Here is a 20,759-nt window from a genome sequence, read left to right as displayed (position 1 = left end):
CAAATCTGAATGTTCAATCCTCCAAATGATTGGTCCCATCCTAGTCCCTTTCCTATGTCTAGCATAGCACATAAACATACATATATGAGTATGGGCCTTGTGAAGTTGTACTCTTAATTCAGCAGCTAATTAAATCAGAAAGTACTTTTCTCAGTTTATTTAGGGCCACCAACAATAATCTTGATTAATTAATACTACATGATTTTTAATTAGATCTGCAAATCAGTAAATTTGTTAATTTAATCATTGAAATATTTCCATTAACAAGTGTTCCATAGATTAATAATTTGTAATCATTTGTAAATACATTTAATATAAATATATATAAAACCAGCAGATATTTACAGGTAGTCCTTGGTTAACAACAACTCGTTCCATGACTTTTTGAAGTTACGACAGCGCTGAACAAGTGGTACTTACGACCGGTCCTTGAAGTTATGGCCGTCCCAGGACCCCCGTGGTCACGTGATCGCAATCTTGGACTTGGCAACCAGCTCATACACTGGTTGCAGCATCCCAGAGTCACACGATCACCATTTGTGACCTTCTCTGCCAGCTTCCCACAAGCAAAGTCAATGGGGAAGCCAGCAGGGAAGGTTGCAAGTCACTCCTGAAAGTCCCACCACTTTGCTGCATGCCCTCCTGCCCTCCAGAGCACCCACCCTGCACCTGGCTGCAGTGATGTCGGGCTGCAGCAGCCATTTGTGTAACCTCCCACCCTCCAGAGCACCCACCCTATGCTTGGCTGCAATTGTGCCACAACAGCCACTGCTGTTGCAATGCTGCAATCTGCTTGCAATCCACCAGGATTTGTGACTTCCTGCTGGCTTCCCCACTGACTTTGCTTGTTGGAAACCGGCAGGAAGTTGCGAGGAGGTCCTTGCTTAACAGCAACAGGGACTGCTGGAATTGCCATCACTAAGCGATGCAGTTACGTGACATCATGCTTTATGACTGCATTGCTTAGCGATGGAAATTCCTGTCCCAATTATAGTTGTTAAATGAGGACTATCTGTATATCCATTCATATTAAGCATCTAGCTGATGTGACCTGGCTGTCTTGAAAAAAATTAGCAAGATCAGACCTGATCAGTAATTGGATGGGAGACTCTGAGGAAATTCCAGGGCTGAAGGTTAGACTACAAAGTCAAAAGTTAATGGTCAACCACTTCCCTGTTGTTGCCCAGAAAACTACATGTGTCTATCTAGTTGATAGTTGTTTACCTTGACTGGAGGAAGTCTTTCTAAATTTTTATTTAGTTTACCTTTCTAAACTAAAAACAATAGGTGGCCAGTACCTTCTTATTTGTAGTTCCCATAAGTTGTAAAGCAAAGCTTTAAATTGACTTGGCAAAAATTAAGTGTTGTACATTATTGACACTGGTGAGTTCCCAATGTATGGAGCAAATCATGATGAAAATGCATTTCTTTTTGATCACAGCTTTGTAAAGGTAAATCCAGTTTTGTGTGACTGTTTGTTAAGCAAAGCAGAGCAAGATATCTCAAAGCTCAAGTGGGATGATCTCCTCAGCAGGTGAGGGAGACCGATTCATAGAGAAGTTTTATATATTTGATATAGGATTTCCTTATAAAGTAAGTCTGCTTTCCCCAATCTTGGGCCCTCCACATTGATACCATAATTTCAAGAATTCCCAATCAGCATGGCTAAAGGCTGTATGATTGCCCTTTACAATAAAGTGATGCTTGGCATATTTGTGTCTTGTATATCTGAAGATTATGCCCACTGTAAGAGTTATTTCACAGCAAATGGTCAGTTAATGGGAAAAGTAGCATTGAAATTCTTCACTGGAAAGAAAACAAATCATAGTGGCTATGCATGCACACTTTTGTAGAGAGAGCTAGGAATCACTTTTGAAGCAATTTGGAAGCTTTGCAAAAGATGCAGAAGCTTTAATGAAAGAGGTGAGGTGCTTCATTCACATTTTGGTACCTTACAAAGCATCTCGCTTGGATGTTTGCATGGCCCTAAAACATTTGTATGTTGCACCCCTTGTGCCATAGGGACTGTTGGACGACTGCAAGATGAGATTTTTGTTGCCTAGTTTTTAATTTTTGCCTATTCAACATAGGTTTCCCTATGTCTAACAATGGTAGGTTGGTTTCTCTTTACTATAGAATAAACAACCTGCTAAGAGACATACAAATTTCACGTCCAGAAATAAGTTCTTGTTCTACATGAACATTGTTTAATTATCAGGCTCTGTTTCTTGGTTTATATATATGGACTACTCACAGGGTTCAGCATCCATGTACTAAATAGATAGGTATAGTTGGCAAATTTGGACATCAGGAATGGCTAAGCCAGAAATGCTGAAAGATCCCATCTCATCAGCTTTTACTAGATAAGCTTACATTTTCTAATTTACTGGCAGGTGTCTAGACAAACTACAACCCTTCCATCAGGTAACCTTTTTGGGACAAGAACCTGTTGTGAGAAAAGGAAACATTTATCCAATTGATGTAACCATAGCACAGAGGTCATCCAATAAAAAGGTAAGAGTCAAAGCATGAGTACTTGTGAGCAAAGGTCCCAGCTGGATTAATCCAGAATCTATCACCAGGCAGAAGGTTAATGTGCTTGCACAGATCAAGAAACCATCAATGTCACCCAGTATGTTATGACTGTCTCTTTCTATACATGTATCCATTCACTTAAGCCGCCCAGATTTAGTGATACAGTCGTGCTTAAAAGTTTGTGAAGCCTTTTGAATTTTCAGTATTTCTGCCTAACTATGACCTAAAACATGATCTGTTCTCCATACAAGTCCTATAACTAGATAGATTCAAACAGTTCATAAACTTTTAAGCACCACTGTATATATGCTGTCAAATAAGCATTGCTTCTGTTCATTTCTAGAGACACGTAAAGATATGATTAATATGCATAGTGAAAAGATTTATAAGCCCATCTATTTCAAAATGCCGTTGTCCATAAAATAGAGCACACTTAAGTAAAAGTAAGTAAGTAAAAGTTAGATGGCCATTTAGTGGCAACATCACAACTAATTTTGTACATTAATGTCTTTTTTTGTTTTGGCTAATAGATAACAATAATTAAGAATCTTGAGCTCTATGGTTTGGACCCTCAGGCTCTTGCCAGTACCCTTCAGCAAAAGGTCCAGGCTAGTGCCACTATCATCACAGACCCTGGAGCAAAGGACAGAGCACAAGTCCAGATACAAGGCAATCAGATCGGTCATCTTGCTAAACTGCTCTTAGGTAAGTACCTTTGGCATGAATAATATTCATAAATCATCTCCTTTGAATGAAGGGGGATTCCTGGTGACTTCATAAACAGATCCATGAAGTTTTCTTGGCAGCACTTCAAAACTAGTTTACCATTGTTTCCTTCAGGTTTTTTTTTTTTTACTTCCCAATCTAATTAATAGCCCTGGGATACCTTAAGGACTTCCATCAAATACTAACCAGACCCAACCCTGCTTAGTTAGTGAGTCCAGACAAAGTTGCTGAGGTGCTGCCACTTGCTAAGACACTGAGAATACATTATCGGTTTGCCTGGATTAATTTTGTTCCTATTAGTGGCATCAGAACAGAAAACACAATATATCAAAGGGACATCTCCTTTTACTTTTGAATGGAGTAGAAACACATGAATGCTTTTAGCAAGCAGTGGTTCCAAGGAACTTCTTTGCAAGTATATGTGCCAATGTGCGACCTTTCTAGTGAACAGCACATTTGCACAATGCTACAAATCACTACAGTTGGATGATGGATTATAGGGTGGTAACCTCCATTGATTTTAAACAGTTATGATGAATTAAAAAGCAGTTTCTCATCACTTTAAGGTAATTATAAAACCACAAATAGCAAGCACATATTTACTCTATAAAAGAAGGAAAAATGGTTATTATATCATTAGTCCTTTATATAGTGCAGTGGCAGGTAATCTGTGTCCCTCTGGATGTTGTTGAACTAGTTTCCAACATCTCTCACCACTGCCTATGATGGAAATATCTAAGAACTACTGGTATAATGCTTTCAGATTTTCAGAATCTTTAAAAAATTCTTAGTAAGCTGCACTTAGTGTTGTAAATGTTTCAGCTGTTAAATGCCAAATGATTATTATTGTTTGACTCTATTGCAGAGGACTACCAGATACCTCGCAAATATATCCAGGGTCTTGAGAAAGCACCAAAGATGGGGCGGAAGAAGTAGCCAAGCCTGAGAGTATGTTATATATAAATATCTTATTCAGTGGAACTGAATCCACCTGGAACTGAAACCAAATGCCTTATCTATAAACTATTTTTATTTAATAGATAAAATAAAGACTTTTCCCAGATACTTTTGAGTTTTCTACCTACCTCTTTATATTTACAACTAAGCTTTTACCAGAATAAGGTACTAAAAGATAACTATGTATACTGGCTAGTCATAATTTTCATAGCTGAACTTTTCACAGGACCATGATGATAATCAGAATAGAACTACCTGTATCTATAATATCAACAATGTGATTCCTCCCACTCAATACCCATTTCTTTTGAACCATTTCTACTGAATAAGGATGATAGGTATTTACACCTTGTTCTTGTACCTAACACATTCCACTCTTGCTGCAAGGAAAACTAGAGAGATGACTCAAGAAAAGACCAGGGATGACCAGCCTTTTCATTGGAAAAGGCTACAATTAACATTTTAGAAGTTGATTGCTGCAAGTGGGTAGAGCCCCATCAGGTATGCAAACAGGGATAGATTTAAAAAAAAAAACAAAATTGAGGGTGGGTAGTCAAGGAAGTGGTTTCCTTTTCTAAATTGTGAAATGCCTATTTTAAGAGTTTTCATGATAGTTTTCATATGCTTTCAACCTCAGTCAATTTTTAGAAGTCCTAGTTAGAAGGGCTACCAAGGGCTGCAAAAATGGAGTTAAGACTGCTGAATGCCCCTTGCCTTAAAATGTTTATTAGATTAATATCCCACCTTTCCTCCAGGAGCTCAAGGGGGCATGCAACTCTCCTTCCAATTTTTCCCAAGAGCTCTGGGAAGTAGGTAAACCTGAGAGAATGTGATTGGCTTGGCTTCCATGGCTGACAGTGGACTTGGAGTTGGGTCTCCCCAGTCCAGCACTTTAACAACTGTATCACACCAGCTTTTAGGCCATTGATTTCTCTTTTTCTCTCTCTTGCATGGCTGTGGGATAGCTCTGATCTCTACTTCACTAACATGCAGTGGCTGCAGTGTTAACTCGGAATTTGGCCAGTGCATTGATGGTGATCTAAACTGTGTGATTTATTGGAATATGTCTTCTGTTCACACAGAGGTAGATGAAAGTACTTGCTCAAATGTATAGGATAAATCAGAAGGAAATGGTACCAAACAGATAAGCTGCACAGAAAATAAGCTCTGTGAAAGATTTCTGTTGGTCATCCCACTGGGGGAGAGGAAGTTCAAGATCCTTTGCCTGTTAGTAACAGTGAGTCGGTGGGTTAGAAAACTACATCTCAGTTAAAATTGAAATATAACAACAACACTGTTTCTTTGTGTGCAATGCTAGTGAACCCCACACAAAAGTGTAAGAGAGAAGAACTCATTCTTTATATCAGATATTCTTTATTTTTAATAGTTTCTTACACAGTTTGCATCATATAACCAAATTGAGAAGGAGCTTTAAAAAAAAAAGTCAGATGGTGACATAAAAAAAAAAGTCATAGGGCTGAAACAGTAGTAAAAATAAGTTACAGCATTGCAAAAATGTATTTACTTTATCCACATAAAAGCTTTCACTAATTCCATTCTATACAGATTGTACATGTGTTTTTTAGCTGACCATTCTGAACAAAAATACACACACACATATAAACAGATGCAAGCAACATAATATACTAAACAAAGGCACTGCTAGCAGTAGTCTGCGCTTTTTAAGTTGGGGCCTCCATACCTAAGGCTTCTGTTCTATCACAGATCAAATGGCTCCACATTCTCTCCCAATCTAAGCATCATCGTTTTTTTTCCCTCAGCTTAATGCCCCTAGCTATATAATATCTTTAAAGAAAAAAGCCACCTGCCTATTTACAGGAGGCTTAGTCAGCAGCATTCACATCAATTGCATAAGAAGCCATGCCTTCTATAGAAATGTTCAAGACATGCCAAGGGGAGGAGCAGGAGACAGTTTTCCTCCCTCTTCGATGAAAATAAAACATAATATATAATATCCCACTTGGAGAGAAGATGTTTAATGACTTAACAAAACTGACTCTTCTCTTACTATGCAGACACTGGAACAACTCCTGGGGTCCCACATTTTTTGTTTCATCAACCATTTCTACAGTCCTGAGGAAGCTTGTGTGTAGCTTTACTTCAGCATGAACTTAGTTAAATTTGCTCTTTGCTTCTTAAGGTGTTCAAATCATTCCTTTTAATTGCAAGGTACACCTCTACACACAACCCTGCTATCCCAGAGCTAAAAACTTATTTTTCCCTTTATATGCCCCCCCCCCCAATATATTTAAAGAATCTTCAAAGAAGGTTATTCAGGCTAATCAGGTTCTGACAACTGATTAACCCTTGCCTAATAAAATTAGATTCTTAGTATGGGCTTAATTACCAAATTAATGAAAGAGAAATGATTCAGTTTATTTTAAACAAGAGGCTAGTATTTGCAGAGCAGGGGGAAGGGAGCTTTGAGTTTGCTCGGTCAACTGAGTCAAGACATTTACAAGCTGGACTAAATGGCTCATGCATGCTTAAGCTAGCCCTCAAAGGGGAAATACATGAAACCTAGTTTGACTCAATGAATTCATGTGGAAACCACACTCAGAAAAGGGAGGGGCAGGAAAAAAAATGAAGGAATCATTTGTCTCACACAACTACCACATAAGCAGGAGAATAAAGAATGCCTCATGTCCTACATCATATCTGGCAAACTGCAGCTAGTCACGCTGTAGCCACTCCAATGTGAGACAACTCAATACATTTGTAGGCTGTGCCTGAATAGCCCCACAGTTGCCATATCTGTTCCCAATTTATCCATCCTTACCATAAGTGAGTGCATAATTCAGAGTCAGGTTCCAAATACACAAGATCATCTTGCAGACAAGTAGTTCCCATACAGCTGTAACTACATCAGAAGAAGAGTTTCAAACAGGAAGTTCTATATAAATATAAGGCCTTAGATAACAATGCCTGTTTTTTTAAGTGCATTGCTCATTTCTCGTAATACTTGTTCTATCGTCACATTTACATTTTAATTCTCCAGTTCAAATTTCAAAAACTTGGCTTTTGCAAAAACAGAATAGAGCCAGCTAATTGGGCTTAACACCTTCAAACAGGTTGCATGAACTGCAAGGTGAGAGCCAATAAGCTGGAGAGTTGCAAGTTGCAACTCATTTTCTACTACATGAGTGTCAATAACACCCAAGATTATTTCCTGTTCTTTTCAGAGTCTTCACATACATTTCAAGGTAATATGTGACTAATGCTTCCAACATCTTTTAATAAAGGTAAATACAACAATCAGCTGCCAAAGTCTTCAGTGCTGGTCCTGCATTAGGGGAAAGTGTGTTCCAAAAGCAGGGCTATGCAATGCCCCACTTCCATCTGAATCCTAAAATTCTAACATCTGAGAGACTTTTCCTTCTGAGAAAATGTACTCTTTCTCATGTCCACAGCCATTTCTCAAGTCCTGCTTATCTTCTGCCGCCTCCTTGGCAATTGTTCAGTTCATTTTCTTGTGCAACAAAATGTTTGGCATCTTTTATAGTGTGTCTCACGTATATCAGACTAAAATTCTTGTTTGCTGATGGTTATGTGGATGAACTGACCACAGAAAGCACATTCACTATACATTTCCACTGCACATAACACAAATCCACAGGTGAGGTATCAGGATGACAGGAAAAGGAGATGGCCATTTTGGTCCAGCCTTAACATTTGTACAATAAACCAACCAATAAAGTAGACATTCAGCATTCATTGCAGAGCTTCCTGGCAGTTTGACCATGGAGAAGGAAAAGCAGCGACCACTTCTGGTTCTAGAGGGTCAGTGGACTGGAATATCAGTTTCCCTTTCTGTAACTACCAGTTCTAAGCAAAGCTTGGGTTACAACCAAACTGAAAAGTGTCCTGAGAAAGAAAAAGTTGTTCGGTTTTGTTTTTATTTCTTTTAAATATATTTATTTATTTAGACTTTAAAATTAAGTTTGTTGCTAGCCATATTTGGTTATCCAGGCTTGCTATTTGCTTCTTTCAAGGCCTCTTGCAGTCTTTGTTTAAACTTGCTGTATTTTTTTTGCACTTGCTGTATTTTGTCTTTTTCTTCTCTTTCTAGTATTACTAGAAAATTCTGTAGCTCTGGAATAGAGAAGTTGTCCCACTAAGGGAGTAAAAAGACAGAGAGGCTTTAAACTGGCAGAAGAAATAAATAAATGTTGTTCTAACCCATGAAAGAAGATGTCAGCTGTAACAAACTTAATTTTCCAGAAGAAAACCCCACCCCAACATAATGAACCCTTTGCAATCCCTCATTTTCCCTCAAGGCATGTAGTTGCTACTCTGAAACTTTCAGGGTAAGAAAGCAGAAACCACCCATAGGAAAGATTACACACACTGTATCATTTTCCAGCTTTCCAACACAAAAGGCCCCGTATCTGCAAAGAGTGATTTTCCAGCGTATAGCTTATTTGTTTTATCATCATTCTTTAGGTCAGTGGCTGAAATTCAAAGGAGGTACAGACAGTGGGTTCTAGTTTATAACTGGTGGTGAGCCACTAATGCAGAAGGAATAGAAAAATATATTTTATGTTGAATGCTCCTTCCTTCTGTAGCTGAAAATCTGCCCCAAAGGATTGGAATATCCTCCACAACAGCATAGGTGTAAAGGAAGTGTGGGAAAGAAGCCATTTTGTTCACAGAATGACCAGTCTCGATTTAATCTATTACTTATACCTGAGTATTTTGCTAAGTTTCTTGTTTAAGTTTCAAACTTTCCATAACATCTGACCTGGTCAGGCAGGATGGGCAAGCTTCGGGTTCTGTAGGCCAAAGAATGCCAGTTGGCGGACCTTAGAAGATGTGCCTCTTCTGCTATATGGAACATTCTCCCTCTGGAAATCAGGATGGCCCTGACTCTGCTGGCCTTTTGTAAGGCCCTAAAGACCTGGTTCTGTGCCCGGGCCTGGGGCCCCAAGAGTATGAGGGACTCGCTTCTTAGTTGTGTTAGTGATTTGGGTTGTTGTTTCTCAGCTGCCTGTATTTTTAACATTTATAATGTTTGTTATTGTTTTATTCTATTTTAATTCTGTTAGCCACCCAGTCACTTGTTAAGGCAGGTGGCCATATAAATTGGATAAATAAATAAATATTTTTAAATCTTGTTTAATTCAAAATGTAGTTTAGGGGATTATTTTGTAGAGAGATCCTGGCAAATAACAGTTTTCATTTCCTTTCAAATATTCCTGTAAAAGCTTCAAAATAAATCAGATTGTAGAAAATGTTTCAGATATTCTGATGACATCTTTTTTTCAGCAAAGCTTTGATTTTTCTGTGAAGACATTTTTGATAGGGCACGAAGAAGAGGATCCCCCCCTCCCCACTGAGCTTGTATTAGATGGACTGCATTGTTAATACGTGAGATCCTTGAGAATGAGATTTTTGAGCCTAAGGGGAAAAAACATTATGTGAATGAAGTAAAGTATTTTACATTGCCAACATGCTCTGTAATAGCTGATATTCCACATCTTAAATCAGGATTCCAAAACTTGTAACCTTCCAGTTGTTGCTGATACTACTGAAATATTATAGGTTCCTCAAGTTTAAGGAGTTGAAAACCTAGAATTACCAACCATATCATGTTCCTAACAAGTCAGGCTGAATTCACAAAAAGTCTCTCTGCCAGTCTAAATGCCAGACAGCATCTGACTTTAAATATACACCACTCAAGCACAGGTTTTAGCAGGCAAACTGAATCTCTTCCCTGCTAAATAGAGAAAATGTTCAGGGACATGGAGCAAGAAGCTGATACCTGAGCTGAGAAATAAGTGACTGTACAATAAATGGCTGGAATTACTCCAAGAAGCCAGGGACAAAGAAGTAGAGGACTTCAAGTTATCCCTAAAGAACAGATAATTGCTGTAGTTATACACTGCATTAAGTTTTAATATCTTCTGCTATGTGAGCTTAAATTATGTATATCTCTATACAATCATGTATATACAAATACAAATTATGTATATCTCTGTACAAGTTCAGGAGTTATATGTTTTACCACAGCCTAGAGTCATATATCAGTCATGTTCCAGAAGCTCTACTAATTTCCTGTTTATTTTTTAAATTATTGTTGCTGTTGTTGTTGCCTACTAGTTGAATTTTCTTTTTTTAACCAAGTCGAAGGTTTAATTGTTGGGTACTTAAGTTAAAAATGATTTTATATACTTACAACAACAAAAAAAAGGTTTTGGCCCTCTCTCTCTGCACATTGGAATTGTGAGCGGATGTCAGGTGAGGTGCTCCCTGGGAGACAGATGGTAGCAAGAAAAATTACTAAGCTACTACTACAAAGTAAGAATGTGGGGACAGTATCTGTAAATCCAGAGGGCTTCTGGGAAAGAAGATTGAGTCCTTTCACCTATAGACTCATCTGTGCTGCTATAGTTCCTTGAAAGAAAGCAATTCCCCTCTAGAAGCTTCCAAACAATTCACATTTTAAGAAATGCATCAAAAAGCTTATGTCCAAGGTTTGGAAGGCTTATTTTTAATTTGGAAATTATTCCTATGACTCAGAGTTTAGTCCTTTACTTTTGAAGCACAGAAGAATGTCTTCCTTGGTGCCTGGTGTAATCTGTGTTCTGAAGCCTGATCATTTAGCTCTATATTGCTAAATTTTAAGTGCCAGAATTCTGCAGGAAGTCTATTTTGCCCTGTATATATGCCCTGTATATATAAAACATGTTTAATATTTTAAAAGGGTATTAAATGAGACATAAAATGCCATTTGCTTAAAATACTTCTGTACTTGCTTCAATATTCCACTTATTCTAGAACACAAGTATCTAATAGTGTTATAAGAAATAATAAGATGGGAAGTTTATTTTTTTCCACCCACTCTGGTTCTCTCCTATAGATTCAAATCACCACTTGTGTAATGTGGTTCTATCTTTGTGTGTCTTTGCAAGTTAGGGAACAAAAAAACCCACATAGCATTCAGACCTACCTCAACTTCCCCTGTTTCATTTTCCTTCAACACAAAATTCAGAATATCTGTGTCAGGGCCTGCTAGCAGCCGGAGGAACAAAGGGTATTCTGTGACTGGAAGCTTCTGGGAAAGAACTACAAAAGATAAGACACCAAAAATCACTTAGGACCTTTCAAAAGAAAGTGCAGATTTACTCATTCTCCGCATTTGGACATGTAGTTATGGTCAGGCTTACGCACAGAGCCTCAAGGAGACTAGACAGAAAAGGCTGCTACTGCTTCTTGTTAAAGATCTTCAGCCCTTCCTTCCTTTACAGCAATTTCAAACATTTATTGTTTGTTCTCCAAAACTGGACATTATTACTTACTATTTATCCTTACTGAAAGCCATAATAAAGAGGAAAGCAACTCTAGGTTAAAGAATTTCCTCATCAAATTGCAGAGAGGTATCAAGTGGGGAGCCATAAGGCTCAGTCCTTAGGCTCTGTACCCTTTAACTTTTTTTTTTTTTTTTAACAAACAGGGTGAAGATATGGAATGAATGCTTATTGATGTACAGATACTATATACATGGGTGGGATAGTTAATGTTCTAGAAAACAGAAATAACATTTAAAGTAATCTTAATAGGTTAGAGAAGTGAACAGATAATAACAGAATTGAATTAAAGGCAACTGAAAGCAATGCAGTTAGGAAACAGATATAAGATGGAGGATACCTGGTTTGATAGTAACATTTGTGAAAAGATTTTGGAATACTAGTTGACTACAAATTGAAAAGGAATCTGCAGTAAGGTAACTGCAAAACAGCCAATGATGGAAGTTTAGTTTCCAAATCACATTCCATTCTATACTCAGACTTCCTTCTAGGCACCATACATTAAGGATTCAGACATACTGGATCTGGTTCAGAGAAGGGCAATGAGGATTATCAAGGGACTAAAAATGAAACCTTAGGAAGAGAAATTGAAAGTAACTGGAAATACTTAGCCTTCAGAAGAGAAGGCTGAGAGAGAGATTTCAATCTTCAAATACCTCAAAAGATATCACAAGAGGTCAACACCTGTTTTCTACTGTCCAGATTGCAGGATGTAGCCTCTACCAATTCTATGATTCTAAATCCAAATTCTGCAAGGATTTTTCATGGATATAATTATTGCCTATCTAACTCAGCAATCGCTGACCCTTTGTCTAAGGACTTTTCTATTTATAATTTTGATATAATTTTAATTGGGTGCCATGGGGTGAACTTGGAACTCTGTGCATGCACAGCACATGTTGCCATTGAGCTATAAGCTTAGGTAAAGCTATAGTTATATAGAACATCTTTATTTTAGCTCTTGTAACTACCAAATTAGGAGATTTCATGCTGTACGTGATTATCCCTGCCTGTCACGATAAGATTGCTTTTATACATGCTTAGACTTTGACCATCCAAGGTCATTTAGCAAGAGCTCTGGCTAACAGTGTTTGCATTATTTATTTGCCAGAAGAAATAACACTCTGTTGCATGTAGCCACGAAACATACAAATGTGCCTATGAATGATGTCACAAACACTGCAAACAGTAGCATGATGTCAAAGCCAAGCTTCTATTAAAATCAAGCATTGCCTGCCTTAAGGAAGGACATCCTATATTGGATTGGATACCTGTCAGAAATTAAGGTCCATAAACAAGCAGATTTTTCGTCAGATACCACCCCAAAATGAATAAGCCTTATAATGTCTTCATTTTGATACATTAAATCCAAAATACAACATGGAGAAAATCGATTTCTGATTTGTAATTTAAGAAAATCCTATTTAATTCCATTTCTTCTACCGACTATGAAAGTAGACTTGAACATTTTGATCTCACATTTGGAAGCATGCCATCCTGTGAACTTGGCAAAATAGAAATAGAGATTCTACAACAGGTCCCTCAAATGCCATTTTAAAGCTCTCCCCATATGACTTTCCAATAGATTTATTATTTTTTTGTAAAACCTTTACCATAGTTATTGAAGTTTATTCTGCCCAGAAAGCTAAGATAGTCAAAAGGAAGCTTGATTAGATTAACGATTTTATTCTTCACTTTCAGCTTGGTCTACTGCTTTTTTTTTAAAAAAAAACTAATCTTGTTCTAATGTTTGTATTTATTATTTTAAGAATTGTTAGTTTTACTGTATGGTTTTAATCAAGACTGATTTGATTGCTTATTGTTTGACTGCTTTGGGCTCCTCTGGGAGGAGGGCTGCTATAACAAAAGAAGATGGGAACCTGGCAGGCCACTTGCATGAATCGTCACTTATAGGGCAGGAAGCTCTTTGCAACAGGTAATATTTTGTGTCTTTCTCACCTTGACCATCTTTTTGCATCTGTTTGAAAAGTGCAAATTTCTGTGGGTTGTCCACCACCATAAATTTCTTCAGAAGTCCCTGGATCACCTCACTCACAGTTGTTGTGCTACTGATGTGTAACTGCTTGATGGCATCCAATGGCAGGTAGAATGATGTTCTTTTCTCTGTCATGTTAGCTAAGTTGACCTCCTTGAGAGCATCATGGATAGATGGTGGCCTAATCCCTGCTGTGACTGTCACAGGACGCCTCAATTTTAGGTGCACTTTGATGAAACCTGTGTAAGTGCCATCATCATTCTGGGGATTGGGAAGAAATGAGAAAAAAAGACTGAAATTAGTTAAAGGCAGATTATCTTTCCTTTGATCTTTATTTCCTAAATGACTTGGAAGATGCAATTCAAATTATTTCTCTGAAGAAAACCTGAAACAGTTTTTTGCAATCAAGGGACCTCTAGATCTATCATACTCCAGCCATGCAATACCCTGGAAAGTACAACATATGACGACATATACCCACTTTCTGAAACATTTTCACAAATACTCTCTAACTGTTCCAAGCAATAAATGTGTAAGAGAAACAAAAAATAAAATAGCCCTTCTAGTAACTACTGTAGCTTTTTAAAAATCTATACACAACTACAACAGTCCAGCCTTTAGCATTCCTGTTCTAAAGTTAAGCAGGATTGCACCAGATAGATCTTTCCTGGGAATGGGAAATTACTTTATTTGCTTATTCTTTTTATTTTAAGAGGAAGGTCTGTAATCAGTAACAGGTTGAGGGACAGCTTTGGCAGTGACACAGAAAACCAGTTTAAAATTCCACTGAATTGAATCTTTTTAAGAATGGAAAGACTTCTTAGCACTACCTCATTCAGCCTACAGTCTGTACCAAGACATACCCCATTTCACCACTTTTTTTTTCTCATTTAAAATTTTTCATTGATTGAATCCATTCATATTTATACTTGGAGAAGATCCACTAAAATCAGTGTGATTTTCTGATTTCAATACATGAACTACAATTCTAAAGCCTGGTCCAGCTACTGCCCATAGTTTATAATTTCTCCAAGTACCATTTTTAAACATTTTCCTTTTAGAATCAAGATAAGAATACTAGGTTCATTTATTTCACTCCCTCCAGTTCTTTTAGTACTATACTTTTCTACAACTGGTTTTTTGGAGGAAAGGCAATGTGCAAAGGAATGCAGTCCTGTCAATTCCAAGGGAGTCTGCCTACTTTACTTCATCGCAATATCAGGAGCTGGCAACTCTAGAAGGGCAGCAAGGTCAAGTCACAGAATTCAAGTGGCCAGGAGGGTCACTGATTTGTACTCGCAAGACAGTTATTTGGCTGCAGAGTTCTTATAATCATTCCTTGGGGCATTGTAAGCCACACAATGCTTTGTGGCAAGTTGTTTTCCTTAGAAAGACAGAATGCAAATGTTTAAATAAATAGACAACTGGTTTACCCAATTAATTTGAAAGATGTCCAGGATACTTTGGATTGAGTGAAAAATGATCTTTTTCCCCATAAATTTTGAACTGGAATGGACTTGCCTATGATGTTCCTTATAGATACTGCTGGGAAAAAACGTAATCAAGAATGCACACTGAAAGGTAATTTATCAAGCTCCCTGCACTTTGACTGATACATATTCTGTAGTGGAAAAAATGTTCTTCTTCCATAAAAGCAACTGAGACAGATGCTGAACCACTTTGCGAGGCGATGGGTTGGGTTCATCTCATCTATCTAGAATAATAGAGCCACGGTTATTTGTGGAAAATCATTAGCTGATATTCAGAGGACATTTGCAGAGACTACAGAATGTTTCCAAGAAAGGCTCAAATTAGCTGCAGAACAGTCATCCCAGCTGCTACATGGCTCAAACCACTTAAATAGCAGGTTGAGGAAAGAAGTTCAGCTGATGGAGAGAAACCTCCAAATCCTCCTCAATCCAAAGAGTGCCTTTCCTTTGGAACAGGCTCTTAAAAATCACACTTCTAATCAGAATCCCTGTGAGCCATCATTAAAACAAAGTAAACTAGACCTTTCAGAGTGGAGCCCTGCCAAGACTGCCTGTTTGAGCTAATAAAACCTGTACTAATCCCACAGAGTTTTAGTAAAATCAATGCCATGGAAACACAGGCCCAATCTTAGAAGTACAGCCAATTCTCTGCTAAAGCAAGTATTTACACCTACTTATCTATCTTCCTGGCATCCTGCTATCTCCTACAGCAATTCTGTGAAGTAGCTTAGACTTGGGGAGTGGAACCAGTGTTTTTTTAGTCCAGACTGGAAACTATTTGATCCAGATGTAAACAACAAATAATTGCTTTATTCTTTATTGTCTGGGTTATTGGGGGCCCAAGTAAATCTAAAAGATTACAACAAAATACGTTTCATTGTAGTTGCTGACAAGCACAACTAGGACTACTTCTCTACTTTTCAGAAATCGTGTAAGCCATACAATGCAATGTCCCAATATACAGAGAAACAGCTGCAGGGAATCCATCCAGGAAAGCCAGGCTATAAAATTCATTGGATAAATTCTTCAATAAGGTGGCCTCCCGCTATGTTCTATTGCAGACCAAGAGAAATCTATCCAAAGGCCTATATGGGGTATACATCCTATAAGACATCTTCAGATGAAGGAAAAGCAGACAAAGGACTGAACAAATTAATGGCATTTCTCTGCCACTCAAGATGCTATGTCAATAAAGCAGGGACGTTATGTCAAATGTGTGACAAAATAATGCTAATAAATTCCAGTAAGTGCGTGAAATAACATAAAATCCAAATGCAAGTCAACCAATGTGGCCCATACATCCATCACGATGTGACTGAAGGCTCCAGCTGAGAAGGGAGGAAAAGTGTGAGAAAAGCTCTTTTTGACAGTTACTTACTTAATAGTCACTCATAAAGCCCCAGCACTTTTGCTTTAGATAGTTCAGCTGATCTGACCACTCTTCTTCTCAGAGCTCAGAAAGTAAACATTAGGGCTGTGCAGCACTTCGTATCTGAAGGCAAAAAGGTGCTTCAGAGAGTACATGGACATAGCATCTGTCTGCGACTCCTTAAAGCTACCCCACTTTTTCAGGAGATTCTGTAGCTGCCCAGGCAGCTGCAGGGTGATCCCCGGAAAAGAGGCATTTGGTTGAAGAAGAAATTGCAAATGTGTGCTGCACGCATAACCTGGTATGCTCCAAAGCACGGTTTTGCCTTTGAATCCAAAGTGTGGCACACCCTAGTAAACACAGCCATCCTTTTATAGAGAACTCCAATTAACAGATTAATTAATTTGTTATTTCAGTTAGTGAAGGCAGAGAAGATGTCCACATTCATCTGGGGCTCCTAGAGTGGTAAACAGATTAGTTCCCCTAGAACCTAGCAAGCCTCTCATCATAAATGCTGAAAGGGAAAATAGTTTTAAGGGCCACCCCCCCACCCCCCCAAAAAAAGGAAATAATATCCAAAACTGCAGTACCAACCAGCTTCATCAGCAAGCAATTGTTGACTTTTGAGTTGTAATTGCTGATCTTCTCCTTCAGCTCCTGGATTGTGGGAGGTTTAGGTTTTGCTTCTTCCACTGTCTTTGTTACATTCTAAAACGAAAGACAGCAAGTGATATTGAGACAGGCAAACTTTGGTAGGTTTAATAATAAACAAACAAATAAGCAAGCCTAATTTACAGTCTGCCCACACCAACGCTCATTCCACTCTATTTTGTCCTGTTGTCTGTTTTAGATATAATAAGTGGCCCTATTTGACTTACAGGACCGATGTCTACCTGGTAGTTTTTTGTGGTGCTGAGCAGAAAGGATGGGCGCTGCTGACATCACCACAGCTGCAGCATCTTGTAATGAAAAGCGAAGCTCTGAGCCTTTCACAGTTCCTTTTTTTTAATGAAAAATCTTGGTATTGGCCTTCTTCAGACAGGAGTCGCGGCTCAGGGATTTTCCCAAGCGTGGCAATTGCTAGCACCAGCCCTGACTTACTCCCAAGATGCCCGAATTGCATTAAACACTGTACAAAACTTAAAAAGAAGACAGTCTTGGAACACTGTCTTGGCCTGCATCTAAACAGCATAAATCAGAATTGATTAAATGGGTTGAGAAGAAGGGAAAAAACAACCAAAAGAGGGCACAATTTCTAAAAGTTGCAGTTTTCTTATAATGACTTACTTGAGAGGAAATAGTTAAGACTGGAACCAGATGAACGCTGCTCTCACAGTTAAGTCGATGAAGAAAGCGCTGCTACGCAGTCTCTCCTTTACCTCCTTTTTTTTTTTTTTTTTTGGTGCCTTCAAGTCAGTTTTGACTCCTGGCAACTGCCTGGACAAGTCCCTGCAGTTTTCTTGGCAAGATTTCAGAAGTGGTTTGCCATTGCCTGCTTCCTAGGGCTGAGAGAGAGTGACTGGCCCAAAGTCACCCAGCTGGCTTCGTGCCTGAGGCGGGATTAGAACTCATGGTCTCCCGGTTTCTAGCCTGGTTCCTTAACCACTACACCCAACTGGCTCTCCTTGCCTCCATAATCATGCATAATTTCTATCTGGAAAGCTGCATGCACTGTTACTCAATTATTTCAAGTATGTACACACACACACATACTTATAAACACACATTCCCTGAAACCTTGCATAAAGTGAATTCATATAAAACAAGACACTGGACCAGTAGAAAAAAGGGGTCTTTGGATATAATGTCACATTTTGTAACCCAAAATGCATTGGCAAATGTGCTCATAAATTTTTAGAGCCTTATTCTTAAGCACTACATTACTCACATACATTTTCTTCCTTGTCTCATATTCTATGTATAATGAAAGCATTTTCTCCATATTTTCTGTAGCTAGATTTCTAAGGCACATGGTTATCATGGCACTCAAAAAGGTAGAATGCATGCTAGAAAGTCCTTTTCCTTTTCATTTGGGGAAAGGGTTTGGACAAGTTTTGATGGCCATTTTGATCCCATAGTAACATGATAAATAGTAGTAGCTACTGCAGGTATGGAAGTAAGCGGGAGACAGGACACATAACTAGAATTGCATAACATGATGGTAAATACATCAATGCAGAAAGGAAAATATTCACATGGTATAAGCAGGAAGAAATCTTGGCATGTTTCCAGATCTGGGTAAATCAGCCATCCCTGCACAAGTTGCATAACAGCAATTTTTGTTTTGCATAAAGTGAATTCTTGGATGAAAAAGATCAATTGCATAATAGCAAATTCACATAAAGCAAGGGAAATCTTTATCACTATCTGTATCTCTCTCTCTCTCTCCATCCAAAAATTGTAGAGGCGCCCTGGATACTTCTACTAATGACAGAAATTTTGGTGAGGCATGTAAAGCAAAAATACATGGTTCTAGGACACCCTCAATTGTGCCTTCATGATACCATCTTACAGAAAGTAGAACTATGGCCAAGTAAAAGTGTGCATCAGCACAAAGATATGAAATAAAAACAAGTTAAGAAGTAGTAGAGGAGCAGTGGTCATGAGAAGGGAACCATCAATCTAAAGCAATGAAACAAAACCTTGCACTTTTTAAATGACAAGCAAGAACAGAGTTGAAAGCAGAGAGGTGAAATACAAACAATGACATCACAAGACAGCGTGAATACCAAGACTGTATGCACAACAGCTGTTAGCCTTGCGAAGTAGTCTGATAGGAAGCATGTTATTTATAGGAGATATACTTTATTGTCTGCCTGGAAAATTGCATTTTCTGCTGTAACACTCTTTTAAGTTGCTGTCCATGATCTAAACAGCTCTGTAACTTATATTTACTAAGACTAGATATATTTTAATATTTAAAGATAAGGGTTTTTAAAAAATTATATTTTCTTTTTTCTTCTTTTAAAAAAGCTTATCTCTTGTGAAATTAGTGACTGGGGAAGAAGGGTTGAATCCTCTGGCTACAAGCTATACATGGCCAGGAGAAGCAGAATTTTTTCACTACTGAAATCATTTCACTTTTCTGCTTTTTATCCTTTTAATTGCCAGAAAGGCGGCCCAGGATGTGATAGCTCTTTGTCCCTCATACATGGGGATTATGGGGAGAATGGCAGGTGAGGGACTTGCTAGAATATAGATGATATCAGCAGGAACTACCAAGCTACTACTCCAAAGCATGAGGCAGACCCAGAGGGCTTCTGGAGAAGGTGGTTTGCGATCCCCAGCTTTAGATCCTATGGGCTCAGCCATCTGCCTCACCACCAGAAGTTTCTGAAAAACTTGGATAAAGAAAAGGACATCAGTAGTTAAATTCTTTATCTGCAGAATTCTCAGCTTGAGGATTCATGAACAGCTTCCAGAAGATATGCAATAGAGATTCTAGACATTCTTTCCCTTGAGGATGTGAAAAGGGGATGTTTCATATGGTTGGCTCATGGATCTTTAATATGGTTAAAATATTTGGGAAGGTCTCCCAGCAGAAGGTTGTGTGCCTATCTCTTCCTGTGCTGAATTTCAGGGCTAGGATTAGTAACATATATGTTCAAGTCAAAGACACCAAGGCTGGTAGCTTAAAAGCATGGCAATTTGTAACAGAAGACAATTAATCTATCTTTTATACATCTCTGTTCCAAATGACTGAGGGCTTAAAACAACCTTGGAATCTTAAGACAAATATATCTGACCTTCATAATAATGCAGGATACTCTGTTGCAGTCGTAAGATGACATTAGTTAGAGCAAGGTGGCAACCATTTGACAGCCAGGAGGTATATATTATTTCATTTTGCAAGGCCATAGCAGACTGAGAATTTTGCTGGCTAATGGTAATGGCTTTCTTTTACTTTTTAAAAATGCATGTTAAGTCTATGTTTGACTTAAGCAAATTCTTGTTTCATTTACTGTCAAAAATCAGCATGGACTCATACCTTGATTTAATGACAATTTGTTGCTAAACGGTGCAATTTCAGGGAGTTCTGGAACCATTTTGGAAGACTTCTGCATTGGAGACTATTTGTAAGCAAATATAATGCCCTCTGCAACTCTCAAGTCTCTGATGGGCGATCTGCTGGAGTGGTTGGGGAAGCTATATTTTGGAGGAGGAGGCACTTTATATGAAAAGCACCTACTATATGTGCAGAAGGCCCACATTCCATTCCTATTAACTGTAGCTGAAAAGGATCACAAATTTGAGAACCTATTCCTAAATCACCACAGGGTACTGCCTATTGGAGCAGATATCTTGGGCTAAATGAATCAATGGAGTTGCACAGGCATACAACCTACAGTTGCTTACCC

The 20,759-nt window shown here is 38.3% G+C and overlaps 2 protein-coding genes across 7 annotated transcripts in view; one reads left to right on the top strand and one right to left on the bottom strand.

The window, feature by feature from the left end:
* The window catches only part of EIF2D (eukaryotic translation initiation factor 2D), a 32,522-nt gene extending 27,716 nt beyond the window's left edge, over positions 1–4,806 (top strand). For all 3 annotated transcript variants that reach the window (XM_088154163.1, XM_025174017.2, XM_007439585.4), the window contains 4 exons: positions 1,442–1,534; positions 2,394–2,514; positions 3,066–3,240; positions 4,127–4,806. In XM_088154163.1, coding sequence (XP_088010289.1) covers positions 1,442–1,534; positions 2,394–2,514; positions 3,066–3,240; positions 4,127–4,197 — 460 coding nt within the window. In that variant the 3' untranslated portion in view covers positions 4,198–4,806. The remainder of the gene's footprint in view (positions 1–1,441; positions 1,535–2,393; positions 2,515–3,065; positions 3,241–4,126) is intronic.
* A 67-nt stretch (positions 4,807–4,873) lies between these two features.
* RASSF5 (Ras association domain family member 5) overlaps positions 4,874–20,759 on the bottom strand; it is a 93,212-nt gene continuing 77,326 nt past the window's right edge. For 2 of the 4 annotated variants that reach the window (XM_088154171.1, XM_088154172.1), the window contains 4 exons: positions 16,996–17,109; positions 13,506–13,803; positions 11,189–11,304; positions 4,874–8,353 (listed from right to left, as the gene is read on the bottom strand). In XM_088154171.1, coding sequence (XP_088010297.1) covers positions 8,201–8,353; positions 11,189–11,304; positions 13,506–13,803; positions 16,996–17,109 — 681 coding nt within the window. In that variant the 3' untranslated portion in view covers positions 4,874–8,200. Of the gene's footprint in view, positions 8,354–10,414; positions 10,489–11,188; positions 11,305–13,505; positions 13,804–16,995; positions 17,110–20,759 lie in introns of all 4 variants that reach the window. The other 2 variants (XM_088154168.1, XM_088154170.1) reach the window with 2 other exon arrangements.

This window comes from Python bivittatus, unplaced genomic scaffold, assembly GCF_059951505.1.
Source record: "Python bivittatus isolate LINGU-HERP-01145 unplaced genomic scaffold, Pbiv_v1 ctg000700_np1212, whole genome shotgun sequence".
NCBI lineage: Eukaryota > Metazoa > Chordata > Lepidosauria > Squamata > Pythonidae > Python > Python bivittatus.
Note: the sequence above shows the minus strand (reverse complement) of the source record. Positions and strands in the feature narration are given on the sequence as shown.